General features: G+C 34.6%; 1 protein-coding gene across 3 annotated transcripts in view; it reads right to left on the bottom strand.

Moving 5' to 3' along the window:
* Positions 1-26,201, bottom strand: part of LOC145260629 (dynein axonemal heavy chain 12-like) — a 572,171-nt gene that overhangs the window by 272,531 nt on the left and 273,439 nt on the right. For all 3 annotated transcript variants that reach the window (XM_080118949.1, XM_080118950.1, XM_080118948.1), the window contains exons 49-52: positions 24,268-24,357; positions 20,985-21,515; positions 17,435-17,580; positions 5,605-5,819 (exon numbers count right to left, since the gene is read on the bottom strand). In XM_080118949.1, coding sequence (XP_079975075.1) covers positions 5,605-5,819; positions 17,435-17,580; positions 20,985-21,515; positions 24,268-24,357 — 982 coding nt within the window. The remainder of the gene's footprint in view (positions 1-5,604; positions 5,820-17,434; positions 17,581-20,984; positions 21,516-24,267; positions 24,358-26,201) is intronic.

Here is a 26,201-nt window from a genome sequence, read left to right as displayed (position 1 = left end):
GTTCATGCAATTTTTGCAGACGCAACAAAAGGCGCAATCCGAGCTAGATGCATATAGAGAGGAGAAATTATTGAAATGGCAAATGGAACAGGAAGAAAGGCAGAAGAAATTACAATTTAAACAAGAAGAAAGGCAGAAGAAATTACAACTTGAACAAGAAGAAAGGCAGAAGAAATTACAATTTGAATATGAAGGAAGGCAAAATGAACGTTTTGCTAAAACACTGGAACTATTAAAGACTAATCGAGAAAATGTCGACAGTACTAATTTCTCGCATACAACTATATTTAATAGCATGGACACATTTAATTATGTGCCGGAGGAAGAAAAGACTTTTGAAGCATACTATACAATATACGAGGATGTCTTTCAACTGGACTGCAAAAGTTGGCCAAATACTCAGGAAGTTGGATGTAAGAGAACACAGCAAGTTCGTAGATTATATACTACCTAAAAAAACTACGGAATTAGATTTCATGGAAGCTGTAAAATTACTAAAAGAATTATTTAATCTGAATATATCTCTTTTTCATAAGAGATGGTTGTGTATGAATCTAAGGAAGATGGACAACCAAGATTATTTGACATACGCATCAGTTGTCAATAAAAACTGTGGTAATTTTAAGCTAGCAGAACTAACAGTAGAAGATTTCAAATGCCTAATCTTCGCACACGAAAAATGCAGAAATACGCAGACGAGTGTTGTCTAAGCTGGAATCTGAGCAAGATTTAACACTTCAGAAATTAGCAGAGGATTGTGAAAGGGCCATTACACTAAAAAAGGATTAAAAAAAGATAGAAGAATCCGGAGTGGCATATGTAAGAAAGGTTAGAAAACCATACACACCAACCAAGAACTATACAAATAAAAGCAGTCAAAACGGAACGAGATATTCCAAATATAATAATTATAATTATAGTAAAGAATATAACAAGTCTCTTCCTAGATATAACTGTAAGAGATGCGCAGAAAGACATTGAGAATCGGATTGCCCTTATAAAAAGAAAAAATGCTACATTTGCAAGAAAGTCAGACACAAAAGTGATTGTTGCAGATATAAAGATTTCACCAGAAAGAGAGTACAGCAAACAAAATTAAATGAAAAATTAGACAAAAATCGGCGAAAATACATAAAAGCGGAAATATTTAAAACGCCAATAAAATTACAACTGGATTCAGGATCCGATATTTCTATAATAAACTTGAATACATGGAAAAAGTTGGGTAAACCAACCATGATGAAAACAAGTAAATCAGCTCGGACGGTAACTTGTGGTGAGATAAAATTTGAAGGAGAAGTTATCCTTCCGATAAAATTGAAAGGGATTACGAAGAAATTAAAAATGTTCGTATTGAAAAATAGCGAAAACCTGTTTGGAATAGATTTAATTGAGAAATTTGGACTCTGGGATAAGCCAATCAATACATTCTGTAAAAGAATAGAATGTACTACTCTAACAACAGAAAATATAAAAGAGGACTTAAAAAAATTATTCCCTGATGTATTTATGACTAAATTAGGTCGTTGCAATAAATTTAAGGCCTCGTTTGAACTTAAAGAAAACACCAGTCCAATTTTTAGAAAAAAGCGAAACGCTCCGTTCGCTGGGTTGGAAAAGATTAACAAAGAATTAGACAGATTGGAACAGACTAGAATACTATCAAAAATAGAAAATAGCGACTGGGCAGCCCCCACCGTATATGCAAAGAAAAAGAATGATGAAATGAGAGTGTGCGCAGACTTTTCGACAAGTCTAAACTCCATATTACAAGATTACCATTACCCTCTACCAAGCCCAGAGGAAATACTCACAAAGTTGAATGGTGGTAATATCTTCTCCAAGATAGACTTGAGCGACGCGTATTTACAAATACCGGTCGAGGAGAATTGCTCAAAAATACTATGCATCAACACGCATAAGGGATTGTACAAATACAACCGGTTGCCCTTTGGCATCAAAGTAGCACCTGCCATTTTTCAACAAGCGATTGACACCATGCTAAGTGGTATTGAGTGCGCATGTGCATACCTGGACGACATTGTTATCAGGAGCAAATCCCTAGAAGAACATAAGGAGCATTTAAAACAAGTATTCACTCGAATACAAGAATTCGGGTTTAAAGTAAAAGAAAATAAATGCGACTTTTGTATGAGCGAAATTAAGTATCTTGGACATATAATAAATAAACATGGGCGACATGGGCGACGTCCAGACCCAGAAAGATCTGCGGCAATAAAAAACATGCCAGCACCTAATAACGTAACAACCTTGCAGAGTTTCTTAGGACTCGCAAATTATTACCAATCTTTTATTGAAGGGATGCATAATTTGCGAGCTCCCTTAAATGAGCTGCTAAAAAAGGACACACGTTGGAACTGGACGCAAGAATGTCAAACCGCTTTTGACAAAATAAAGAGCGCATTAACATCTGAATTATTTCTAACTCGCTATGACACAAAATTAAATATAGTCGTCACTAGTGACGCTAGTTCCTATGGCATAGGAGCATGCATTCAAATATCATGCCTAATGGATCTAGAAAGCCGATAGCTTACGCTTTGAGAACGCTGCTTCCAGCAGAGAAGGCGTATTCACAGATTGAAAAAGAAGCATTGAGTATAATCTTTGCAGTGACTAAATTCCACCGATATTTATATGGTAGACATTTCATACTTGAAATCGACCATAAACCATTAGTCACAATCTACAGATCAAAAAAAGGATTGCCGGTATACACCGCAAATAGATTGCTGCGCTGGGGAACGATCCTACTGAATTACGATTTCCAGCTACAACATCTAGCATCGAAAAAGATTTGCGGATGGACTTTCAAGACTGATACCACAGAAACATAATTTGGAAGAATCAGTGATTGCAGCAATTCGAACAAAAAAAAGTGAAAAAATATAGTAGCAAACATCATTAAAGAACTACCGGTAACATTGTCGGACATTAAAAGAGAAGCCGATAAAGATGAATATATAAATGATATAAAAGAAAAAATTATAAATGACAAAAAGGTTCAGGAAATTTTTTCCATATGTAACGATGTGTTATTATATAGCGAGAGAGTAGTAATACCTAAAACGTTGCAGAAGAGGATTTTGAGAGACTTCCACACAGGACATCCGGGGATAAATCGGATGAAGTCTCTAATGAGAAGCTACGTATACTGGCGTAACATGGACGTCGACATGTGCTACAGGAATAACACTTCTTACTGGGAATGTGGAGTAGTGGATAAACGCATTGGTGATTGTACATACATGATTAAAGGTCCACAAAATATACATAAAAGGCACCTGAACCAAATAAAAAAGCGCCACATTCAAGATGGTGATTATACAACTCCAGTTGAAGAGGAGGAAACCATGGACATATACGAATATACGAATCCTTTAATTTGGAACCGCCTCAATATACACCTGAACCCCAAAGATCAGGTAGAAAAAGAAAGTTTAATGAACCATTAATGTTAAATCCCAAGAGAAAAAGATATTGAAATCTGTGAGACTTCAAATCTTGGGAGGCGGGTGTTGTGGTGGCACACATTCATTTGCATATGTGGATAGTAATTACACATAAATAGGAAGACTCAGTTAGTCTGAGTGTGTGTTCACCAGAAGCCACCGAAGGCTGCCGAGAGCAGATATGTTTCTCCAGCAAAGACTCTCTTATTTGACACCATTATGTACATATCCTGTAAATATACCTTTTCCTAATACACTTCTTATTTGATCTACCTTTGTTTGTTGAGTCGTCATTTGTATTGCTTTCTACGTTACTTGTTTCAACCTGCAAACTTAACAGTGGCGACGAGGATGAACGTCAAATATAACAGTTTGACTCTCTTATTTGACACCATTATGTAAATATCCTGTAAATATACCTTTTCCTAATACACTTCTTATTTGATCTACATTTGTTTGTTGAGTCGTCATTTGTATTGCTTTCTACGTTACTTGTTTCAACCTACAAACTTAACAATAATAATGTTATTTCAGCGCTTTAACATAAATACACAAGTACCAGCTATTGTTGATCCAGCCATTCCGGACATTTACATAAAATCCAGTTTATAATATGCAGCTGTAACGAGATCCGGCTCGTACAATGCACCAGTACCCCAACAGTAAAGCCTCCTAATTTTTAACTCAAAAAGTTGAAGATCTACAAAGACGGGGTTGGTAACATTAAAACGAGTTACCTTTTGTGCTCCATAATTTACTTTTCTACATAGTCACCATCAGTCTTAATGCACTTTTGCAACCGACGAGCGATGGCTAAGCATGGGCGTCCAGAGCATGCTTTGTCTTACGAGTAAGACTTCCTATTTTTTAACTAAAAAAAGTTGAAGATCTATGAAGACGGGAGTTGGACTATTAAAACTAGCGACCTTTTGTGCTCCAGATTTTGTTTGTCTACATAGTCACCACCATTCACATTGCACTTTTGCCACTAATTTAATAACGCATCCCTGCTTCTGGCGCACGTTCATGACAGGGATTATTTTCTTAGAGTCTCACACAGTCAATATCTGCAATAGAGATATGAAATTTGCAGGTCGTGAATGTATAAGCAATCCCATCTGATCCATTCAGGTGGAATAATTGGAAGCATTACTTTAGAGAACATTGTTATGATGACTGAACTTATGTATTAATAACCTAAGAGTTTCATATCTCTGTTGTAGATATTGACGGTGTAAGACTAAAAAAAATCAACCCCTATCATGAACGTGCGGCAGAAGCAGAGATGCGTTATTGAATTCCTCAAAGCAAAAAAAAAAAAAAGAAGAAAAGTGAACTAATCAACATCCACTGGCTCCTGTTGAGCGTTTATGAAACTGATGCAGTTGATGTCAGCACGCTTAGGAGATGGGTTCATCGATTTCAGAGTGACAAAAGCGTGCTCCAGACCAAAGCATTGAAGTTGGGGAGACAGAAATTTAGAAAATTTGAAAACGGATTTGTGCCTCAGAACTTATTTTCCTACATAGTCGCCAGCATTCTCAATGCATTCTTGCCAGCCTCTTTTTATGCCTTGGTTGTAAAAGTCCAGCATGCACTTTGTCACTCACGTCTCTATCGCCCCTGAAATCGACGAACCCATCTTCTAATTGTGCTGACGTCTACTGCATCGACTTCGTAAGTGTTTAAGAGGCGCAAGTGAATGCTAATTACTCCAATTTTTTTCTGCATGGAGGAATTCGATGATGCATCTCTGCCTCCGACACACAGTCATGACAAGGGTTGCTTTCTCAGAGCCTCATGCTATTAATGTCTGTGGCAGATGGATGAAACTTTCAGGTCATGAATGCATGAGTTCAGTCATGATAACAATGCAATTTGCAATCCTTTCTGATCCGTGCGGAATAAAAAAAAAATAGGAGGCATTACTTTTGGAACGTTCCTCGTAGATAGATGCAGAAGAGGTAGAAAGATAAAATGAGAGAGAGAGAGAGAGAGAGAGAGAGAGAGAGAGAGAGGTTTTATACACATCATTTTTATAACTTTTTTACATTGTTATCCATGCCCCCCGAGCAACGCCAGATAACCATGCTAGTTGATAAAAGTCAAAATAGATTCTTTCAAAACTCACCTTGTTTGAACACTTGTTTCAGAAGCAACGGTTCCAACGAAGGATCGAGATCTTCACCGACATTTTCCAGCAAACATGGATTTCCAAACTGGATGCAATTCTCCAGGATCCGCATAAAATCCGCATCGGTCAATTTTACAACCGACAACGTATTGTCCTTCTCCATATTTTTGACCCATTTGTTCGCCTGACCTTGGGGGTCAATCATCAGCGGCCTAGAAAAAGTATATAAACATAATCATCGGGATTAATGTGAAAGCTTGGCTCGTTTCTCGCACTAATGGTAAAGTAAAACAAAAAAGTCAGATACATCGAAATCAGTGGAGGATAGGTCCTCGACATGCAGTTCGATGCAGGTCATGGCATCTTCTATTAACTTCACATATTTTTATTTTCTATTAAAAATTAAATCCAAATATATCACGCCAAGTGTATGATGATGATGATGATGACGACGATGATTATTATTATTATTATTATTATTATTATTATTATTATTATTATCATTATTAATTTATAATTATGTATTACTATTAATTTTATTTATTATTATTCATTATATTATTATTATTATTATTATTATTATTATCATTATTAATTTATAATTATGTATTACTATTAATTTTATTTATTATTATTCATTATATTATTATTATTTATTATCATGACTATTATTATTATTTATAATCATTATAATTATTCATAATTATTATTATTTATAATTATTATCATTATTATTATTATTATTATTTATAATTATTTATTACTATTATTATTTACTAGCTGTACCCTGCCACGCGTTGCTGTGGCTCAATTTGGTGTAATGGAAAATTCTAATAAAAAGAGAAAATGCATGTTTCTTATATTCTTAGTACAGCAATCCACTCCAAAGAGTAAAAAAAAAAAAAAAAAAAAAAAAAAAAGGCGAAAATGAAAAAAAATGTTACTCTTGCAGAAATGGATCCTGATCCTTGGGATTACCGTCAATCATGGCTTGGGCTCAACCAACAATCAGTGGATAAAGCTGAACGTAGCAAAAATGTTGAAACGCTAAATGTTTTTTTTTTTTTTTTTTTCTGTATACAAAAATGTGAATTAGTAATTGATATTTGAGTGATGGGGGAAGGGTTACTATACACAGATTCGGAAAAGTTGTCAAAAACAAATAAATGAAAGGTAAGGTAAGTTCTGTTTCTACCTTACTGGATAATTGTTTAGTGTTTTTTATGTAATGTAAAATGTTTAATCGGCTCGAAAAACAGAAATGGTTGCAGACTCTGTTGAATACGTTAAGTTTGGGAAAGTAAGTTGAAAACTAAAAACTATACAATACAGTGTCAAAAACCCACCGAATATATGTTACCATGACATAGGCTGACATAATCGGTGGGTTTGTGACAGTATTTTGTATAGTTTTTTAGTTTTAACTCACTTTCCCAAACTTAACGTAATTAACAGTGTACACCACCATTTGTATCTTTCAAATACACCGATAAACAGTTTTTCGAGCCGACTAAACGTTACATTAAATGAAAAGGGTTTGTATTACTAAACACAGATACAAAGAAGTTGTCAAAAAATAAATATATAACAAATAAATGTTATCAAAGGCAAGAAAAGTAAATGTTCTACCTAACTGGATAAGATTGTAGTGTTTTTATGTCATGTATAATGTTTAATCGGTTCAAAAACATGCAGTGTTTATCGGTATATTTGAAAAATACAAATGGCGGCAGACTGTATCAGATACATTAAGTTTGGGGAAATTTTGGTAAAATTAATTAAAACTAAAAAACTATACAAAATACTGTTAGGAACTCACTCAATATATGTTACTGTGACGTAGGCTGACATATAATCAGTGGTTTTAAACTTTTGCTCGATACAGGTGACGACTTTTAAGAGTCCCTTTTAGTGATTACCTGGTTTGAGGATATTTGTACAACTAAATGACAAATCTGCTCCAAAAATCCGGTATTATTTTACTTTAAGGCCCGTCTCATGTTCGTATATAACGAAATATTTTATTGTAGATTTCGGTGTACTAAAAACGAATCTGCAAACCGTTTCCGTCGCAAAAAGAAATTTTTCACGATATGAAGAAATTACTTTTTCGAAAAGTGGGTGATCACTTTTCAATGTAAATTTAACTTAGAATGAGCACCCACTTTCTGACCACCTGAGAGAGGGGCATTTTTCTGTGTTTCTTGGCTAAAAAGGTTTTTGTTTGATTTCTTTTGCATGGTAATAACCCCTGAACTCTGGGGACTATTTTCCATTTCAAAGCCGTAGCCTTCGTTTATGCTACGCACGAGCATAAGCGAAAGCTGTTTAGCCAATAAACATGGGAAAATTCCCACCCTCTCTCAGCTGGCTAGAAAGTGGGTGCTTATTTTAAGTTAAATTTACATGGAAAAGTGATCGCCTACTTTTCGAAAAAGTGATTTTTTCATATCATAGAAACTATTTTTTTTTTAGACGGAAACGGTTTGCAGATTCGTCTTTAGCACACCGAAATCTACAAAAAATTTTTTTGTTATATACGAAAATGGAATATTTTATCAAAAATCCGGGAGAAAATAGTTTTCAATAAAAACAGCAAATGAATTCGATAGAAAAAAATGGATGCTATTTTTAAAAAATTTTCTGTGTGTTTCTTGGCAAAAAAGTTTTTAGTTTGATTTCTTTTGCATTTTGCAATTTAAACAGGTAATTTTAAAAGAATTTTCCAAGGGTAAAAAGAAACTCCCACCCAAAAAAAATCGTGGCCACAAAGTGGGTGATCATTTACGTTAAATTATTATGGAAAAGTGATCCTCCACTTTTTAAAACTAACATTTCTTCATATCTTGGAAACTACTCGTTTGCCTTAATTATAAACGTTATTTTCGTTTTCAGCGACCCCGAAAACCTGTAAGAGTGGTAATTTTAAAGGAATTTTCGAGGATGGAGTAATTCTTCATATTTACCTCCCCCCTCCCCTCGAATAAAATAAGAAATTAAGAATTAGACAAATTTATTTTATGTAGGCTTCGCAAGGAAAGCTTTTAAAAATAAAAAAATAAGATAAACAAATGATGCTAAGTGGGTGCTTATTTTAAGTTAAATTTACATGGAAAAGTGATCGCCTACTTTTCGAAAAAGTAATTTCTTCATATCATAGAAACTATATTTTGCGACGGAAACAGTTTGCAGATTCGTTTTCAGCACACCGAAATCTACAAAAACTTTTTTTGTTATATACGAACGTGAGACGCACGCATGGAAAATTTTATCAAAAATCCGGGAGAAAATAGTTTTCAATAGAAACAACAAATGAATTCGATAGAAAAAAATGGATGCTATTTTAAGATAAACAAATAATGCTAGTGCACTTACCGGACCGCGCTATTTTTTAAATCGTATTTCCAAGTTTAATTAAAGATTTATATGTTTTTTTATTCAATTGTAAGGTTAAAGTACAATATATATATATATATATATATATATATATATATATATATATATATATATATATATATATATATATAATTTAAAAAATAGGGATTTTTTTTTACCCATCTATTAATTAGAAAGTTAAATGTTGTAATTCGAAAGTCGTCCACGTGTGGTGCACGTGAAAGGCTAATTTCTACCGGAAATGGCGAATAGTCCCGCAGTTATGAAAAATATTTTTATTCTATTAAATATATATTTTTATAATTTGCGATCTTAATGATCTTAATTTATTTTAATAACATGCAAACATTCCTTTACTTTACAGATAAATATATCGAAAAACAAAAAAAAAAAAACTCAAAAAGCAACCGACAAACTTTTTTTTGCCTTATATAATAAAGAAAAAATGTGTAAATTAAAAACTTTGGAAGATAAACAAATGAATTATGTGTTTTTTTGTTTTTTTTTTTACCTATCGAGTAAACAGCAAATGAAAACTACTTCGTTTCATCAATTCGTGGCTGTGAAATGAATCGAACCGGAAGTTCAGTTTTATCAACAAAGCAGGTTCGCACTAACGGTTCCAAAAATATATTTATTTTATTTAATATTTTAATAATTCGCGAGGTAAATTTATTTTAATAACATAAAAACATCCCTCGACTCTAAAGATGGGTTGTCTGAAAATTTCAAATAAATTGGTAATGTAGTAATATGGTTTCATTCACTTTTAACGAACCAAATTTACATTTTTATATATATAGATTATATGCAACTTTTCTACTTTGATTCTTTATTATTATAATTATTTATTATAATTTACAATTATTTATTATTAGTATGCATTGTTGTTGTTGTTGTTGTTGCTGCTGCTGCTGCTGCTGTTGTTGTAGTAATCTCACTCACTAAGGATTCTTACATAAGTCATTAACAGAGATTACTCTTTAACAACAACCAGTAGTGTTCCCTGCAATCTGGGCGAAAACAAGTGTCCTCAGATTTTTAATATTCTCCACCTCTTTCGATAATCTTTTCAAATGTTTTGCATTATCTCAACAGCCGCTCATTATTGACTGCTCACTGGCAATGACTATTGGTTTTCACTGGAATTTGGGTGGCAACAAGCCTCCTCAATGTCCCAGTCTACTTCAAACTCTTTCAGTGGAAAGTTGCTTAGTGCTTTCTCTCTTCGCTTTTTCCATCCTCTTTGACTGTTCATGATTATTCGATGGGCGCTGGTGGATGCCGACATTATCCTTTTTTAATTATAATAATAATAATAATAATAATAATAATAATAATAATAATAATAATAATTATTATTATTATTATTATTATTATTATTATTATTAATGTTATTATTATTATTAATGTTATTATGTTCGTTAACTTTGCAGTGTTATGATGTTTTATACTATTTTTTTTTTTACTCAACAGTAGGCTTTTACACCAAAGTTAGTGAGCATAGTTAATGAGTCAATCACATAGAAAGAACCTGGCATAGGATGTTTGTTGTGTCAAGCAGAACGGACTTCTGGAGTTCGGTGATGTTGTACTTGATTCCCAAGGAGTTCCACTGTTTTTCAAGATCATCAGGAATTGAACCAAGCACACCTATGATGATTGGCAGGATGGAAGTTTTCATATTCCACAACCTAGCAATCTCCATCTTTGGTTTCTGATACTTTCATAGTTTCTTATTCTTTTGCCTGTTAAGTTGATGCCGTTTGGTCAAGCCACATCAATAATTTGGTATTCATTGATCTTTTTATTTAGATCTACAATATCCGACTTTCTGTGAATTATCTCTCGGTCACACTGAACCATGAAATCCCAGAGAATTTTAACGTCCTCATTTTCCACTACCGCTTCTGGGTGATGTTGGAACCACTTGTCCGTCATTTGGGTTCCAAACTTTTGGCACAAACTCCAATGCAGATTTGCACATATTGTGTCATGGCAATGTTCGGACTCTTTTTGAGCAAGTGTAGAACACGCACTAACAATGTATGGCACTGTTTCAAGAGTTGCACCACACAGTCTGTACTTATCAGAACATGTTCTTCACAAAGATGTTTCTATTGATTGCATTTGTATTTAGTGCTTGTTCTTGAGCAGCAAATATAAGATTTCCTGTCTCTCTTTACATGTCACCTTTGAACAAAAAATTCCACATGTCCTGACATTTTTGTGCCTTAATATCTCGATCAAACTGACCAACTCAGTCAACTTTTCTACTTCGATTCTTTCTTTGAACTTTTGCTTATCTGACAATGATGCTCTATCTTCTGCTTCCTCTTTCGCCACTGCTGCAAGTAATGCTCCGTGACTGTTAGCCAAGTGGTGGTGCACACTTCTAAGCTCTCCCCTGACATATTTCTCAGTTCCAATCAGCCATCTTCCTCCTTTCTTCCTTGTGATGTACAGCCTGAACACATTAGAATTTCCGTGTCTCTATCCAACTTTTTCATTTCTTCATGTGTCCATCCTGAAAAAGCTACACTGTACCAAATTACAGCAACCGTCCATGAATTGATGGTTGTGAAGAAGTTCATACCATTCAGTCAAGATTTCAGGAGTATTTTTTTTTTTTTTTTTTTGGGGTGAGGCAGTGATATGGCAATGGGGGTAGGATTGGGTTAGAGAACTTATAAATATGCGGTTTCAGTGTTCTTGGTTCCATGTAGTGTGTCATGCTTTGCCTTTTCAGCAGTTTATCTGGCCCACGCTTGTTGCTCCTGTGTCTTAGTTTCCACATTCAAGGGTTTTTCTTAATATTTCAGTTGTTTCCATGATTGTTGTTCGTTGTATTTTTCCAGTAATTCCTTTGATTATTATTATTATTATTATTATTATTATTATTATTATTATTATTATTAAACTGAATTGAGCTTTAAAAAAGAGTACAATAGTCTCACATTAATAGAAGTAATAGTATATTTTCGACTTCAGACAAATATCAAATTTGCATCAATAACACATGTTTAACCCTTAGGATAAGCTGGCTGTTAAATTTTTAACACCTAGTTTTTACTATTACAAACAACTATAAGAATGGTGTCTTCAAGGACTATGGAATTCTTCTTCGCCCTAACTGCATTAATCAACGATTGAAATCCATGCTTGAAACCAATGTTTGAATGTTTGTATTGTTTTTGATAAAAAAAATATTTTTCAAAGACCCTTGACTTGATTTTATGTGATGTGAAAAAATTCACACCCACCGTAGGCAATGTGTGTAAAAATATCATCGAAGCCCAAGGGTTAATAATAAATTTTTTTTTTTTTTAACTCATTATTGTTCCTTACAATTACTTTCTTCATAAATATTTATGTCTTTTATTTTGTTTGATCCTTGAATTTTGTCGACTTATTTTTCTTTTGTACAAAATTGTGAAAAAATACTGAATTATCAGCCGATGATTAGTATGCATTGAGGATTAGTGACTTTTTTAATCGTTTTTTTTTTACGTTTTTTTTTGTTTTGTTTCTTATTTCATAGCAATGCATGTACGCAGATTGTGTTTCTGATTTATTTCTCAACCACAACGAGCGCGTAGGAAGAGGATGGATTTTCTTTCTTGAATTTTGTCGCTGCTTACAATAACCCTACCAGGAAAAATAGAAGAAAAACCGTTATACAAAATATAAATGGGTCGATCATAGTCAAAGACAACCCGAAGGCTTCCTTTTCATCGGTTACATTTTTAATTTTAACTTATGGATCACTACTAATCAAGAGCCGGAGACGGTTTTTAGAAAGTGACTTCCAAACTAATCCCTCGAGTTTTAGATGTGGGATTATCTCAAAGGTAATGCCGATTATAAATTTAAGTCTGGATTGTGACCAAAATTTTAAAACAATGCCTCAACCTAGAAGGATTTCTCCTTCACTGATAGATGACAGAGCATATAAAGTGTCAGTCTTTCATCCTTTAACCTGTTTAATAACAAACACTGTTCAATAAAAAAAAAAAAAAAAAAAGAAGAAAAAGCTACGTTTTTTTTTTTTTTTTTTTTTTATATTTAAAAAAAAAAAAAAAAAAAAAAAAGAAAAAAAAAAAACCTAGCACCTATGCAAATTGACTGTCAGCCAGAGCCACCTAGCTTTAGACACTCTAAACAGTCAATCTACAAAGGAGAGATAACTCAATTGACAGTTATTTGTTAAACAAACCAAAATTAACAGATGTTAATTTTGGTTGTTTTGTTTTGCAACACGTCAACACTTATCAGAATATGTGATGCAAATAAAAAGTAAAAGATTTTATCTACTTCTGCATTTACTGACTGATATTTCTGTGGTTTAGCTTCAGCATAACCCAACAGCTGACGTAAACCACAAGAATATGCCAGGTCAGGGTTTTATGTGGACAAGCTTTAGTGCCCCATAAAAGAGGTACTCTGGGTTTTGAATAAAATTTTTTTTTAGAAATGTCTTAGTCTGGAAGGATTTCTCCTTCACTGATCGATGACAGAATTGATAAAGTGTACCTGTGAGTCTTTCCTCTTTCAGCCTAAACTCTCTGTTATTTAGATAATGTCTATCAAAGCTGTCAGTCTTTCCTACATAAGCTTGTTTGATAACTAACACTCTTCAATAGAAAAGTACAGTTTTTATATTAATAACATTAACGCTCTTCAATAAAAAAGTACAGTTTTTATATTAATAACATTAACACTCTTCAATAGAAAAGTACAGTTTTTATATTAATAACATTAACGCTCTTCAATAAAAAGTACAGTTTTTATATAAATAACACTTGCACTCTTCAATAAAAAGTACAGTTTTTATATTAATAACATTAACACTCTTCAATAAAAAAGTACAGTTTTTATATTAATAACATTAACACTCTTCAATAGAAAAGTACAGTTTTTATATTAATAACATTAACGCTCTTCAATAAAAAGTACAGTTTTTATATAAATAACACTTGCACTCTTCAATAAAAAGTACAGTTTTTATATTAATAACATTAACACTCTTCAATAAAAAAGTACAGTTTTTATTTCAATAACATTAACACTCTTCAATAAAAAAGTACAGTTTTATATTAATAACATCAACACTCTTCAATAAAAAAGTACAGTTTTTATATTAATAACATTAACACTCTTCAATAAAAAAGTACAGTTTTTATATTAATAACACTAGCATTCTTCAATAAAAAAGTACAGTTTTTATATAAATTACACCAGCACTCTTCAATAAAAAGTACAGTTTTTATATTAATAACACTCTTCCATAAAAGGTACAGTTTTTATATTAATAACATTAGCACTCTTCAATAAAAAAAGGTACAGTTTTTATATTAATAACACTAGCATCTATGCAAATTGATTGCTAGCCATATGTAATGTGACCTTTACTTTTAAACTGTGTCGCTACTATTCAAGCTTCTCTCAGACCCACACACCATCTTGCACTGCCGCAAAGAAACAAACAAATAAAAAAAATAAAGAAACAAAAATCCAGTTCGGCATTTTTTTTATGCAAATGAAATGCATTGATTTGGCGTTCTTCAAAAAACAACGCATTTCATTATATTTCACACATGCATGTGCTTTTTAAAAGTCTTTCTCCTCGCCACTTCACACTTATATTCACACATCCATCTTGTTTGATGCTGCCGTTAGAGATAATTTATGTTTTATCATGTTGCAGATGGAAAGATCACGAATTGTTTTCAATAAATCTCCCTGATCACTTTTTTTTTTTTTTTAAATTCAATTTTCACCCCAAACAAGGCACAGTGCCACTTTGAAGCAGGGGGCTACTATCAGGGACTTAATTAGTGGGGTCATTATGAAGGGAGATGAGTAGAAAGATGTTTGTTAACATTACACTTGAACTTCTGCATATCAGTGCAGTTGGGAAAGCAGAATCCCGGAAGGGAGTTCCAAAGACCCGCAGTTCTGGGGAAGAAACTATTGGAGTAAAAGGCTTTCTTGCACCTAGGGATCTCTACTTTTGAACAAAAGACTCGACTGTGAAAGCAAGAGACACTGGAGCATCGACATTATCGTACAGGATCAACCCGACAGTAACAGCCACCCAAAATTAAATGATACAGCGACAGTAAATTTCACAATCACAGACGCTGATAACCAACCTCCAGTATTTACGAAAAACAAATACATGGCGATTGTCAGCCACAATGAAAAACTGGGTGCAGCATTGACAATCGAACCAACAATTGAAGCACATGATCCGGACTATACGTTCAATTAGATAATCAACCTATCATTTTTGCTTTTACCCTTGACCACATGGTGTATTTTTCTCTCCTTTCCTTGTGACACAAGCTTGCGCACATTTGCTAATTTGCAAACATGCTTTAATGGCTGCTGCTAATATTTTTGCTAGTTCGCTATCCTTCGGCTGCTGCTGATTTTCTCACAAGCGCTCATATGAGCTCTATTACACAGAGCTACCTAGCTTTAGACTCTCTAAACAGTCAATCTACAAAGGGCAGATAATTAACAATTATTGAATGTAAAATTTTCTGACTAATTCTGAACAAAAGCCCAAATCTGATATAGAAATCAGAGATAAATAGAAATAATCTCTATTATATAAAAGTCGCTTTGTGTGTGTGTGCTCCTTCCTTATAGGTTCCGAAACAGCTGATATTATCTTTTACAAATTTAACACAAAGCTAATTTATATGTCTGGCAGTGTTCTTAGATATGTTTTGTACAGAAATTCGTCCGATAAGTATCAAAAATTGAAAAATCCGATCCTAAAAATAGTCTTTCTTTCTCATAGATAAAAAATTTTTTACAGGGAATTATTTTAGGTTGCACCGGCAAGGGGGATAATAAAATCTCAACAAATAATTTCTTCTTAGAAAAAAACCCAGATTTGTTGTCATCTGGAAAAATAGCTCAGTGGTAGAGCAGTCGACTACAGATCGAATGATCCCATATTCAAGCCCGGGTGAACCTTACCATTTTATTTTGATTTTTTCTTATTAATGAGTTCAGTTTACGATAAAAGAAGAGGCACCATTTAAAATCGCTGCAAATCATTTTTTGTTTGCATATTTTAAAAGTAAACATTAATTAGAAGTGAGTTTCCAGGGCATTCATCGTCAGCTGATGTGATATTGGAAACAAACACAGACGGAGTTTGATGAACTACATTATCATCGTTATTTATTTTATTTTATTTTTTTTTTTTCCTTTTTTGCGAATTAGTCCACGAGACAAAGTATTCCTCGTAATATATAATATTCAATAGAGGATTGATTGATTGAATAATACATACACAATCTGCATAACTTAAAATGCCATATTTAAGCGTATTGTACGACCGAGCAACGCCAGATGTCCAGCTAGTTACTTATAGAAACAGAGTGACCTCCCTTTTCTCACTTTTTTTTTTTTTTTTTTTTTACACAGTGGTCACCACTTATCAAGGCCCGGAAGCCACTCAGGGATAAGGGTTATTGCAAGTACATTACGTTAGTGTGGAGATTTGATGAAGTGTTTACTTAAGGGGGCGGTTCATTAGGAATTTGTTAACGTTTGACTTGAACACATCCAAAACACTTCACCCCAAAATCAGAATTTTCGTAATACAGATATCATTACAAACACAGTTTTGCTATAGTTTTAATGTGAGTACATTTCAATTTCACAATGCACAAACAAATGATTCCTTCAAGCTTTGGTACAGAATGTTGGTTACTGAAGAAAGCTGACAAGAAGAAAATTTCTGCTTTTGAATTGTGGTGCTACCGTAGAATTCTTCGTGTAAGTTGGGTGGACAAACATACAAACGAATGGGTTCTGGAGAAGATTGGACCATGCCGAAGACTGCTGGACAACATCAATGACAGGAAATTGCGATTTTTGGGACATGTGGCCAGAACAGATAGCCTAGATCTGCTTTTTGGTACAACCCCTGTCAAAAGAGGACGTGAAAGACCAAAAACAAAAATGTCAGACAACGTGAAGGACATTATAGACATTAGCATGGCTGAGTTGCTCAGAATGGCACAGAACCAGAATCAAAGGTAACGATTCGTGAAGAGTGCCATGACTGGTCAGTAATGACCATTCCGTCAAAGAGAGAGAGACATGTCGTGGATAACTTAAGACTGATGATAAACTAATGGGTCAAAAGGTCCAAAGTATGCATAGATTAAGATGCTGGATTCACCACTAGCAAAAGAGAAGGCAATGCCAACATCTAAATAATGAGCCTGAGATTGTTTTTTGCTGCTGTGGAACGTTTATTCTAGTTATTATATTGAAATCATAGACGGAGTGGAAGATACAAGGTGGTACTGAAACCGATAACAAAAAAGTTGACAATAAATAAAGCAAAGGGTTGATATGCCATAAAAGAGATGAAAAAAAGAAAAGAAGTTACAAGAATTACCATCTTCTAGAATTAGCCACGATGACACCGTTGTCCACTGAGAAACTGTCATAAGGAAGACCGGCAATGTTCCAGGCTTGGATTTTGATTGGTTCGCCGAGAATTTTACTCAAAGAGAAATCAGATGAACACGGAATCTTCTTTTGCTGGAAAGAAGACAAAAATGGAAACATATATATATATATATATATATATATATATATATATATATATATATATATATATATTTTTATATATTTATATTTTGTGTACAGAAAGTTGTTAGTTGAGACAGATCATTGGTACCGTCGGTTTCAAGCCCGATAATAAGACCCGTTTAAGGTATCCTTATCAAGCTCTCTTCAGCCAATATTCGTCCTGGACGAATATTGGCTGAAGAGAGCTTGATAAGGATACCTTAAAAGGACGAATATTCGCTGAAGAGAGCTTGATAAGGATACCTTAAACGGGCCTTATTATCGGGCTTGAAACCGACGGTACCAATGATCTGTCTCAACTAACAACTTTCTGTACACAAAATATAAATAAGCTCTTAAAATTTGGATTTTCCTTTTAATTGAGCACTCTGCTGGAATTCTTTTTCCAAAAAAACTAACCATATATATATATATATATATATATATATATATATATATATATATATATATATATATATATACAGCGGTTGGACAAAATAATGGAAACATTTGGTGAATTTTGCATCAATTAATAGGTGTTTTAATCCTACAAAAATTGAAAGATTACCAAAATGTTGGTTTTATATTTTCAGCAAGATACAAGTCTTTCTGGCATTGTCTACGGGCCCTTAAAAAATTGTGCGGGTTGATCGCATTTTCTTTCTCCCTTTCCAACATGGGTCATATCGAGATAATTCAGTCACACTTTTTCATAAGTAATAAAGAATGCAGTGCTTATTTAGCATTCTACTTGATTACAAAAACAAAAATACAGAAAAATATCTATGATTTACATACTTGTCACAGAACAAAAATGTCATATTCCAAAAGTTGTGTAAATTAATCAAGTCATTTTTTTAAGCAAATCAAATGCTACGATTTTTAGTGATTAAAATGTTTTAATTATTTTGAATACAAAATCTCTGTAGTCGAATTGAGTTGTCATGCTTTAATTTTGGCAAAATATAAAACAATATGGCCACTCCAGGCCTCCTTATGGCTTCCTAATATAATCTGATTTTTTTAAGTAAAAAAAAATCTACCAGATCAATTTATGTGATTTTTGGAATATGACATCTTTGTACCGTGACGTCTACGTACATCATAAAGATTTTTCTGTGTTTTTCTTTTTTAAGCAAGTGTAGTTCTAAAAAGTACCAGATTCTTTATTACTAAGGACATAAAACAAAGTGCAACTGAATTATTTAGATATGACCAGTGTTGGAAAGAGGGGCTCTCATGGCAATAGAAATTGTGTTTGAATAAAAGAACTGGTCCCTATCATCTCACTGGTTTTGTGTTAGGAAGGTCATCCACCCTTTACTGCAGCTGAAACAATCTTTAGCATTAATAGGCAATCTTCTATAGATGGTGTTTTCATAATAGCACTGGTCCCTATTACCTCACTGTCTGTCAGGAATGGCTCCGGCCTATAAAAATCCTACTTTTTTTAATTGAAAGCCATCTTTAATTGTAGAAGAGTTTCTTCTGAGTAGCTAATCTGTATAAATCCTGAGATGAAAAATAGTTTTCGGTGGGTAGCTAGTCTATATAAGTCCTGAACTGTCAGAGTTTTGAAGATGAAGAGTGTTGGGTACTTGCATAAGTCCCCCCCCCCCGGAACAAATAAATGAAAACAAATACACTACCAAATAATGTAAAATAAACTTTTGTTTATTTTCATTAAAAGAAAAAAATTACTTTTTTTAGTGTGAGCAAAGGCAGCAGTCTGTATGAAAGAAGGAAATGAGGAACAAGGTGAAAACTTGATAGCGTGAGAGAAAGAGTCTGACTACATGTTGTAGGGAAGTGAGAGAAAGAAAGAGTCAAGCAATGTTCTTTGATCTACGAGAAAACTGTCGTTTTAGCTACTGAATTTGCTCAGCAAGCGTTTGACTTTCGACTTATCTTTCTGCTGGTGTCTGATGCCCCTCTCTGATGAGAGAAGTTCTTCTTGCCTTTTATATTTCTTTAGAGGCTCCCAGAGGCTTGCAAAAAATAAGTTTTTTAAATCGAGCCCTGATTGGTCAAAATTACATATTTTTAACGAAAAAAAAAAAAAAGTGCTTTCAACTACGTTGGCCATTTCTCAAGTGTCCTGCTTTTTGACCCAAGAGGTTTGGTGTGGGTGAATGCTGTATTCCCGTGCTAATGAATTTATAAATTTTAATGCATGTGTGTTTTAGAAAAATAAAATAAGAAACAGCACAAGATTCCTTTTCCTATGGACACGAAAAATTATGTGTGGGAATTCTAAAATATCCAGTATATTTTATTGAGTGATTCCGGTTTCTGATTGGTTGCTAGCAGAGCGTGGTTCCATTTGATTGGTCAATTCCTATTGCCAGTGTCTATAAGTAGAACCTTCCAACTTTCTTTAATCATACTCTGTAATTATATAAAAAATCTTGCAACACACCTCAAATAGGAAAATGACTTTCAAGGTATATACTCTCTACCGTTCCAGAAGGTGTATCACTTCTGACAACGTAATTCTTTACCTGTAAAAGAGTCAAATTCATCCGAAGATGGAGTACTGTTACCACCTTTGAGGAGGTGCTGCTTAGAGCACCCTTTCTTGCCTCAATAGATTATTGTGATTACCTTTTCTATTCCTTACCGGCTATTTCTCTACTTTATCATTATTTTCATGGCAGATGCTCAACTGAGATTCAATCTATGGCCCAGTAAAACATTCACAGCAAAAACTTGTCTAGCTAAAACCATTGTCAATAGTCCCCCCCACTCTCTCTCTCTCTTTTTCTCTCTACCTAAAAACTAAACAAAACTTCCATGGGCAAAGTTTCTTTCTTACAACTGCCCATTTGTGAAGCACAATGCTGCAAGACTGCTTCCCAGCTGTAAACAACATGGTCATTTTCAAGTTCAATATAAACAAATTCTTGTTGAGCGGACCTCTTAAATAATCAAATTCTGTCCAATCACCACCATTATTATCAACGATCACAGCGTTGTCTCACTATCCACCATCATTTGACCCTTGGAAGGTGACAGTGGTCAACTGATAAGATACATGGACTGACGATCTGGATGTTCTCAGCTTGAATCCAGTTCGTTCCACAAAATCATATTCATTTGAGATGTTGGCAACCTTTAGGTTACCGCTCCTGTAAGTACCTGATGTCTTTCTAGAAGAATTTTGACTAGAAAAATATCGGGAAAACCAATGCCAACAATAGAATTATCTGATTTATAAGGTATGATGAGGAGTTTAACCCTTATCCTTGAGTTGGTCTTGATAAGTGGTGATTCTTTAGTAAACAAGACTAAAAATATTCGTTACTAATAATAGACCAATTCTTTCCTGATTCACATTGAGGAGCAAAAAGAAAGAAAGTGCCTGTCTCACTTACCTTACAGACTTGAGCCCAATCCGCTGTGCAATTCTCTCTAAAAGCTGTTGTGAAGGGTCCAAGATAGGCGATCACACCAGCGGCAACAAGTACGTCTCCTATCAAATTGTCGTACGTATTCTGTAACGCTGCGGCCACTGTCGTCCAGCGTTCTTTCTCTCCACCAAGTCCACCAATCAGCTTTTCTGCACGCATGAGTTTCTTTTCGCACAGGTCGGCATTGTTTTCCAATTCAATTTTCTTCGCCGTCATTTGTTCGAAGGAGGATTTCAAATCGGCGAGGCGCTTCTCCACAGCAGCCAGCTCAGCCTGCTTGGATTTGAGTTTCTGCATGGTTGCATTTAAGGTTGTCTCAGCTTCAGCAAGTTTTATCTTCTTTGGAGCGACAGCTTTGCTTACAGTATCGTAGATCTCCATCGACATGATCCACCGACAAAGGCCCTCGGCTGCAGATGAAGCCTTCGCAACTTTGGATGGGTCGAACTCTGGATTGGTAAGATAATCAGTGCGGATTCGTGTCATGATGTGATGCTGTAAGATAAAAAAATAATTATATGATCATTTCAGGAATGAATCCCTATGCATGCGTATGCATGTGTGTATGCACATGTGTGTGTGTATGTGCGTGTGTGTGTGTGTGTGTGTGTGTGTGTGTGTGTATGCATGTGTCCCTCCATATCCAAAAAATATATGCGCTCCTCTAACTACTCATTTTTTAAAAAATTTTTTATTACATTTTCACCCCAAACAAGGCTACTATCAGGGGCAGCAACTACTGGGGCACTATGTTGGCATTTGGGCAGCAAGATGTCGGTTCACGTTACACTTGAACTTCTGCATATCAGTACAGTTAGGGAAGCAGGAACCTGGAATGGAATTCCAGAGTCTAGCGGTTCTGGGGAAGAAACTACTGGAGTAGAAAGATCTTTTACATCTAGGGATCTCTACTGTGTGGGGGTGGGATTTAGCTGCCTGTCGGGTTTGTCGAGGGTGTCTACATCGTGGGGGCACAAGTGTCTGCAGTTCATCAGAGCATTCACCAACTTATCTCTGTTCATCCCTAACTGTGCATTGTACGGATACTATAATACTTAGTTTGCTGTAACTTATAATAACACACATCCATACAAAATTTCAGACAGATCAGTCCAAGTAGTTTCTGCGAAAAAAGCGGAATAGACAGACAGATAAAGACAGACAAACAGATCAAGAGGAATATAATATAGATATAATTTTGTACTATGTTTACTTTTTTCATTAATTAATAAAAAAAAAAAATGAAAATATTTCTGGGATTTAAATTTGAACATTTTGTAAGACATTCTGTTGATTTTATTGCACAATCTATATCTCTTTATTGAATCATCGTTTTGAAAAGTAAATATTTTTTTTTTTTTTTTACAAGAAATTAATTGAGAGAAAAGATAAAAGGTGTGGAGGGGGAAAATGAGAGAGAAAAAAAAAAAAGAAAACAAAAGTAAAAAGGCTCCCGGGCAACGCCGGGTCAGGACAGCTATCGATGGTTGCAAGAGATTATTTCTGGATTCATCATATCGACTTTCTCTTTGTTACAATGACTATTCGTAGCATGTAGGAGAATCCATGTGGCAATGTGTAATAATAATAATAACGTGTAATGCAGGGCCGCTGCAAGAAAGGTGGGCTCTCTCTACCGTGCTAGAAAACTACTAACACCCGAAAGTATCCTGTACCTCTATAAGGCCACCATTCGCCCATGTATGGAGTATTGCTGCCACATCTGGGCTGGTGCATCTGCTACTAGTCTCTCGCTCCTTGACAGGTTCAAAAGAGAGTCGCAAACCTGATAGGCCCTGAACTGGCATCTAAGCTTCAGCCCCTGTCCCATCGACGAAATGTTGCATCCCTCTGCCTTTTCTACAAGTATTTTAGTGGTGAATGCTCTGACGAACTGCAATCACTTGTGCCCCCACGACGTGAGCACCCTCGACAAACCCGACAGGCTGCTAAATCCCACCCCCACACTGTAGAGATCCCTAGATGTAAAAGATCTTTTTACTCCAATAGTTTCTTCCTCAGAACCGCTAGACTCTGGAATTCCATTCCAGGTCCCTGCTTCCCCAACAGTACTGACGTGCAGAAGTTCAAGTGTAACGTGAACCGACACCTTGCTGCCCAAATCCCTACATAGTACCCCAGTAGTTGTTGCCCCTGATAGTAGCCCCCTACACCAAAGTGGCAATTTGCCTTGTTTGGGGTCAAAATGTAATAAAAAAAAAAAAAAAAATAGACAGATCATAACGTAAATGAAGCAGTATCTTGGAAGGCAACAATTGACTTCATTTTTATTTCAGTAAATATTTTGAACTAAACTATGATAGGAACATAGAATAGAAAATACAATAGAACATTTAAGTTGAATAGGCATTGTTTACTTTAAATATAAGGAACACTTTCTGTTTGTTTGTTTGTTTGTTTGTCTCTATTTTTAATATTTTCAAGGGAGACAATCGCATGAAAACTCCCGGCATCCAATCCACGTAATGATGTAGTGAGGTCATAAGATATCTTAAAGCATGCAGTGTCTTGGTTCTATTATTATTTCAGTATCCATGTTGGACTAAACTCTGACAGGAACATGGAATAGAAAACACAATAGGAGCCTTAAGTCTAATAGCGTCTGGAAGAATCCATGTAGTGACGTAATAAGATAGACCATAACATAAAGAATGCCGTGTCTTGGAAAGCAACACTGGTTTCATTATTATTTCGCTACGAGAACAAATGCCTTCCACACTTCCAGTTCCACTGCATTCATTGAGTTTTTCGAATCCTCTGGCCTGCTTAGGTTAAGATTGAAACCGCTATCTTCAAACAATGTTTACCTGAAACCATAGAGACTCAACGCCTTTATCCACTACTCCATGCTGAGCATTATCTGAGAGAGCAGAGTGGATAAAGGAGTTGAGTCTCTACGGTTTCAGATGAGCATTGTCTGAGATAGCGGTTTCAATCTTAACCAAAGCAGGCCAGAGTATTAGTTGGCCAAAACGTGATGAGACAACAACAACTATGGAAGGCAGTAATTACTGCAGATACAGTTACAAGACTCAGAATTTCTATCCCATCGCAGTTAACCACCTGAAGAAGGCCTGAGGATGAGTTGACCAAAACATGGTGAAACAACAACAACTATGAAGATGAGGATAAAAATCCGCAAAAAAAAAAAAAAATCAATACACAAATTATAAAGCCTCATCTCAAAGGATTCCAAAAAATAAAAATAATAATGAGTATTGCTTACCGCTATATTATCCTTGTCATACTCTTTCAGTTGATTCAGGAATGTCATGTCGCCCAACAATTTTTTCGATGGTCCCCAGTAATCATTCACCTAAAAAAACAACAACAAAAAAAAACAACAAAAATAACTGAATCGAAAATCAAATTATTTACACTCAGTTTAGGGATCCTTTATAGCATTGAGTAAGGGGTTCTTTGGCACATAAATAGTTGAGTAATGATGTCTCTCAGCAGTGATGACAGTAGCAGTTGAAGAGACATTGTTCTGAAAACTACGTCCGATCATTTTAGTAAGCGTTAGTGTCTTTTTGTTGTATTGCTGTACTAATAGTAGTTGCTCAATAGAAAGTGACATCCCTCAGCATTGATGACAGTAGCAATTGCAGAGACATTGTTCTTTTGTAGCTTTTTCTTTTTGTGGCTGTAATAATGGAAGCAAATTAAAAAGGACAACAACCATTATTTTCTCTGGAATTTGCTTTAATATTTTACAGCAAATGTATTTAATTGAATATGATAGTTGAAAACTTTGATGCCGAACACCTGATGAGAGAGAGAGATAGAGATAGATAGATAGATAGAGAGAGAGAGAGAGAGACAGAGAGAAATAGCGAGATTGAGAGAGAGACACAGAGAGAGAGAGAGAGACAGAGAGCGAGATAGATAGAGAGAGCAAGAGAGAGAGAGAGAGAGAGAGAGAGTGAGACAGAAACAGAAACAGAGATAGAGAAAAAACATAATCTCGTTGTCCTGATACATCGATTTCCTGCCATGCTGCACATTTCTGTGCATGTAGCTGTAGCGTCTAATCTAAACTCTAATGAAAAGTCTACAGTTGGCTCATTGGGTAGTGACGTCCCCCAACAGTAGTGACAGTAACAGTTGTAGAGATGTTGTTATTCCCTTTTCTATATGTGGCTAGAAGCGTCTTTCTACAACCACGTATAAGTCTTTCCTTTTTTCCCCCTCTATGTTCCTTGTATCAAGGTAGAATTTCCATGGGCAACATAGTACACATTTACACGTGTTTACATGCAGCCCACCACGTTGTGGACTCCATCGCAAGGAACATAGGAAAAGAAGAGGAAAGAACTCCAACTCACTCTTTTTTTTTTCATCAAAACAACATTTGTTTACAGGTACTTTCTCGAATAATGCCTTGTTTCTTGTTCAAAACTGTCACACTTGGCCCACACATCTGTCTCTGTCCTCCTGAACGTGATCATCGGTTTGCACGCATGTTCTTCTTTTTATAATCTTTTCCTTTTTTCTTGCCATGACGTCATCTTCTTACCAATTAACAGATCTAGATGAACTGCAACTTTCCCTTCCAACTGAGTCTCTCGTTAACATTTTCAAATTTAAGAAATCTCATTTACATTAATTAATGGGTATTTCTAGTTTGTGAAATTAAATTATCAACGGGTTAGGATTCAGAATTTTATGTTTTACGGTATATCAACTCTATAGGTCAGTATTGTCAAGGTTCTTGTTTACTTATGTCAGTGTTTTGTTAATTTTTGCAATAATTTGGTAAGGAGATTAAAATGTAATTCGATTTAATTTTTCCTAAAAAATACTTTGTACAGATCCGAATTATTGTCAGGATTCTTGTTTACTTGTGTCAGTTTTTCTTATTAATTGTTGCAACATGTTGTTAAGAAGATTAAAATGTAATTCGATTTAATTCTTTCCAGAAAATACTGTTATGCTTAGATTTTGAATGGGTTTCTAGTTTCAATAGTTTTTAAAAAAATTCTGTCGTTAAGAGAGTTAACCAAATCTCTTTTATCATTAACCTGAAGTCAGGGTGACAAGGACACAAAAACAGACACAATTACCAAAAAAGTAGAACTTCCCCAATAAAAAGCTTGATTTGATTATATAAGAAAAAAGAAGTTCAATTTAATAATTTATAAATTTCGATTTCCAATC

This window comes from Euprymna scolopes, chromosome 36, assembly GCF_053919585.1.
Source record: "Euprymna scolopes isolate OS-2025 chromosome 36, ASM5391958v1, whole genome shotgun sequence".
Lineage (NCBI taxonomy): Eukaryota > Metazoa > Mollusca > Cephalopoda > Sepiida > Sepiolidae > Euprymna > Euprymna scolopes.
This window is presented reverse-complemented; position numbering and strand designations above follow the sequence as displayed.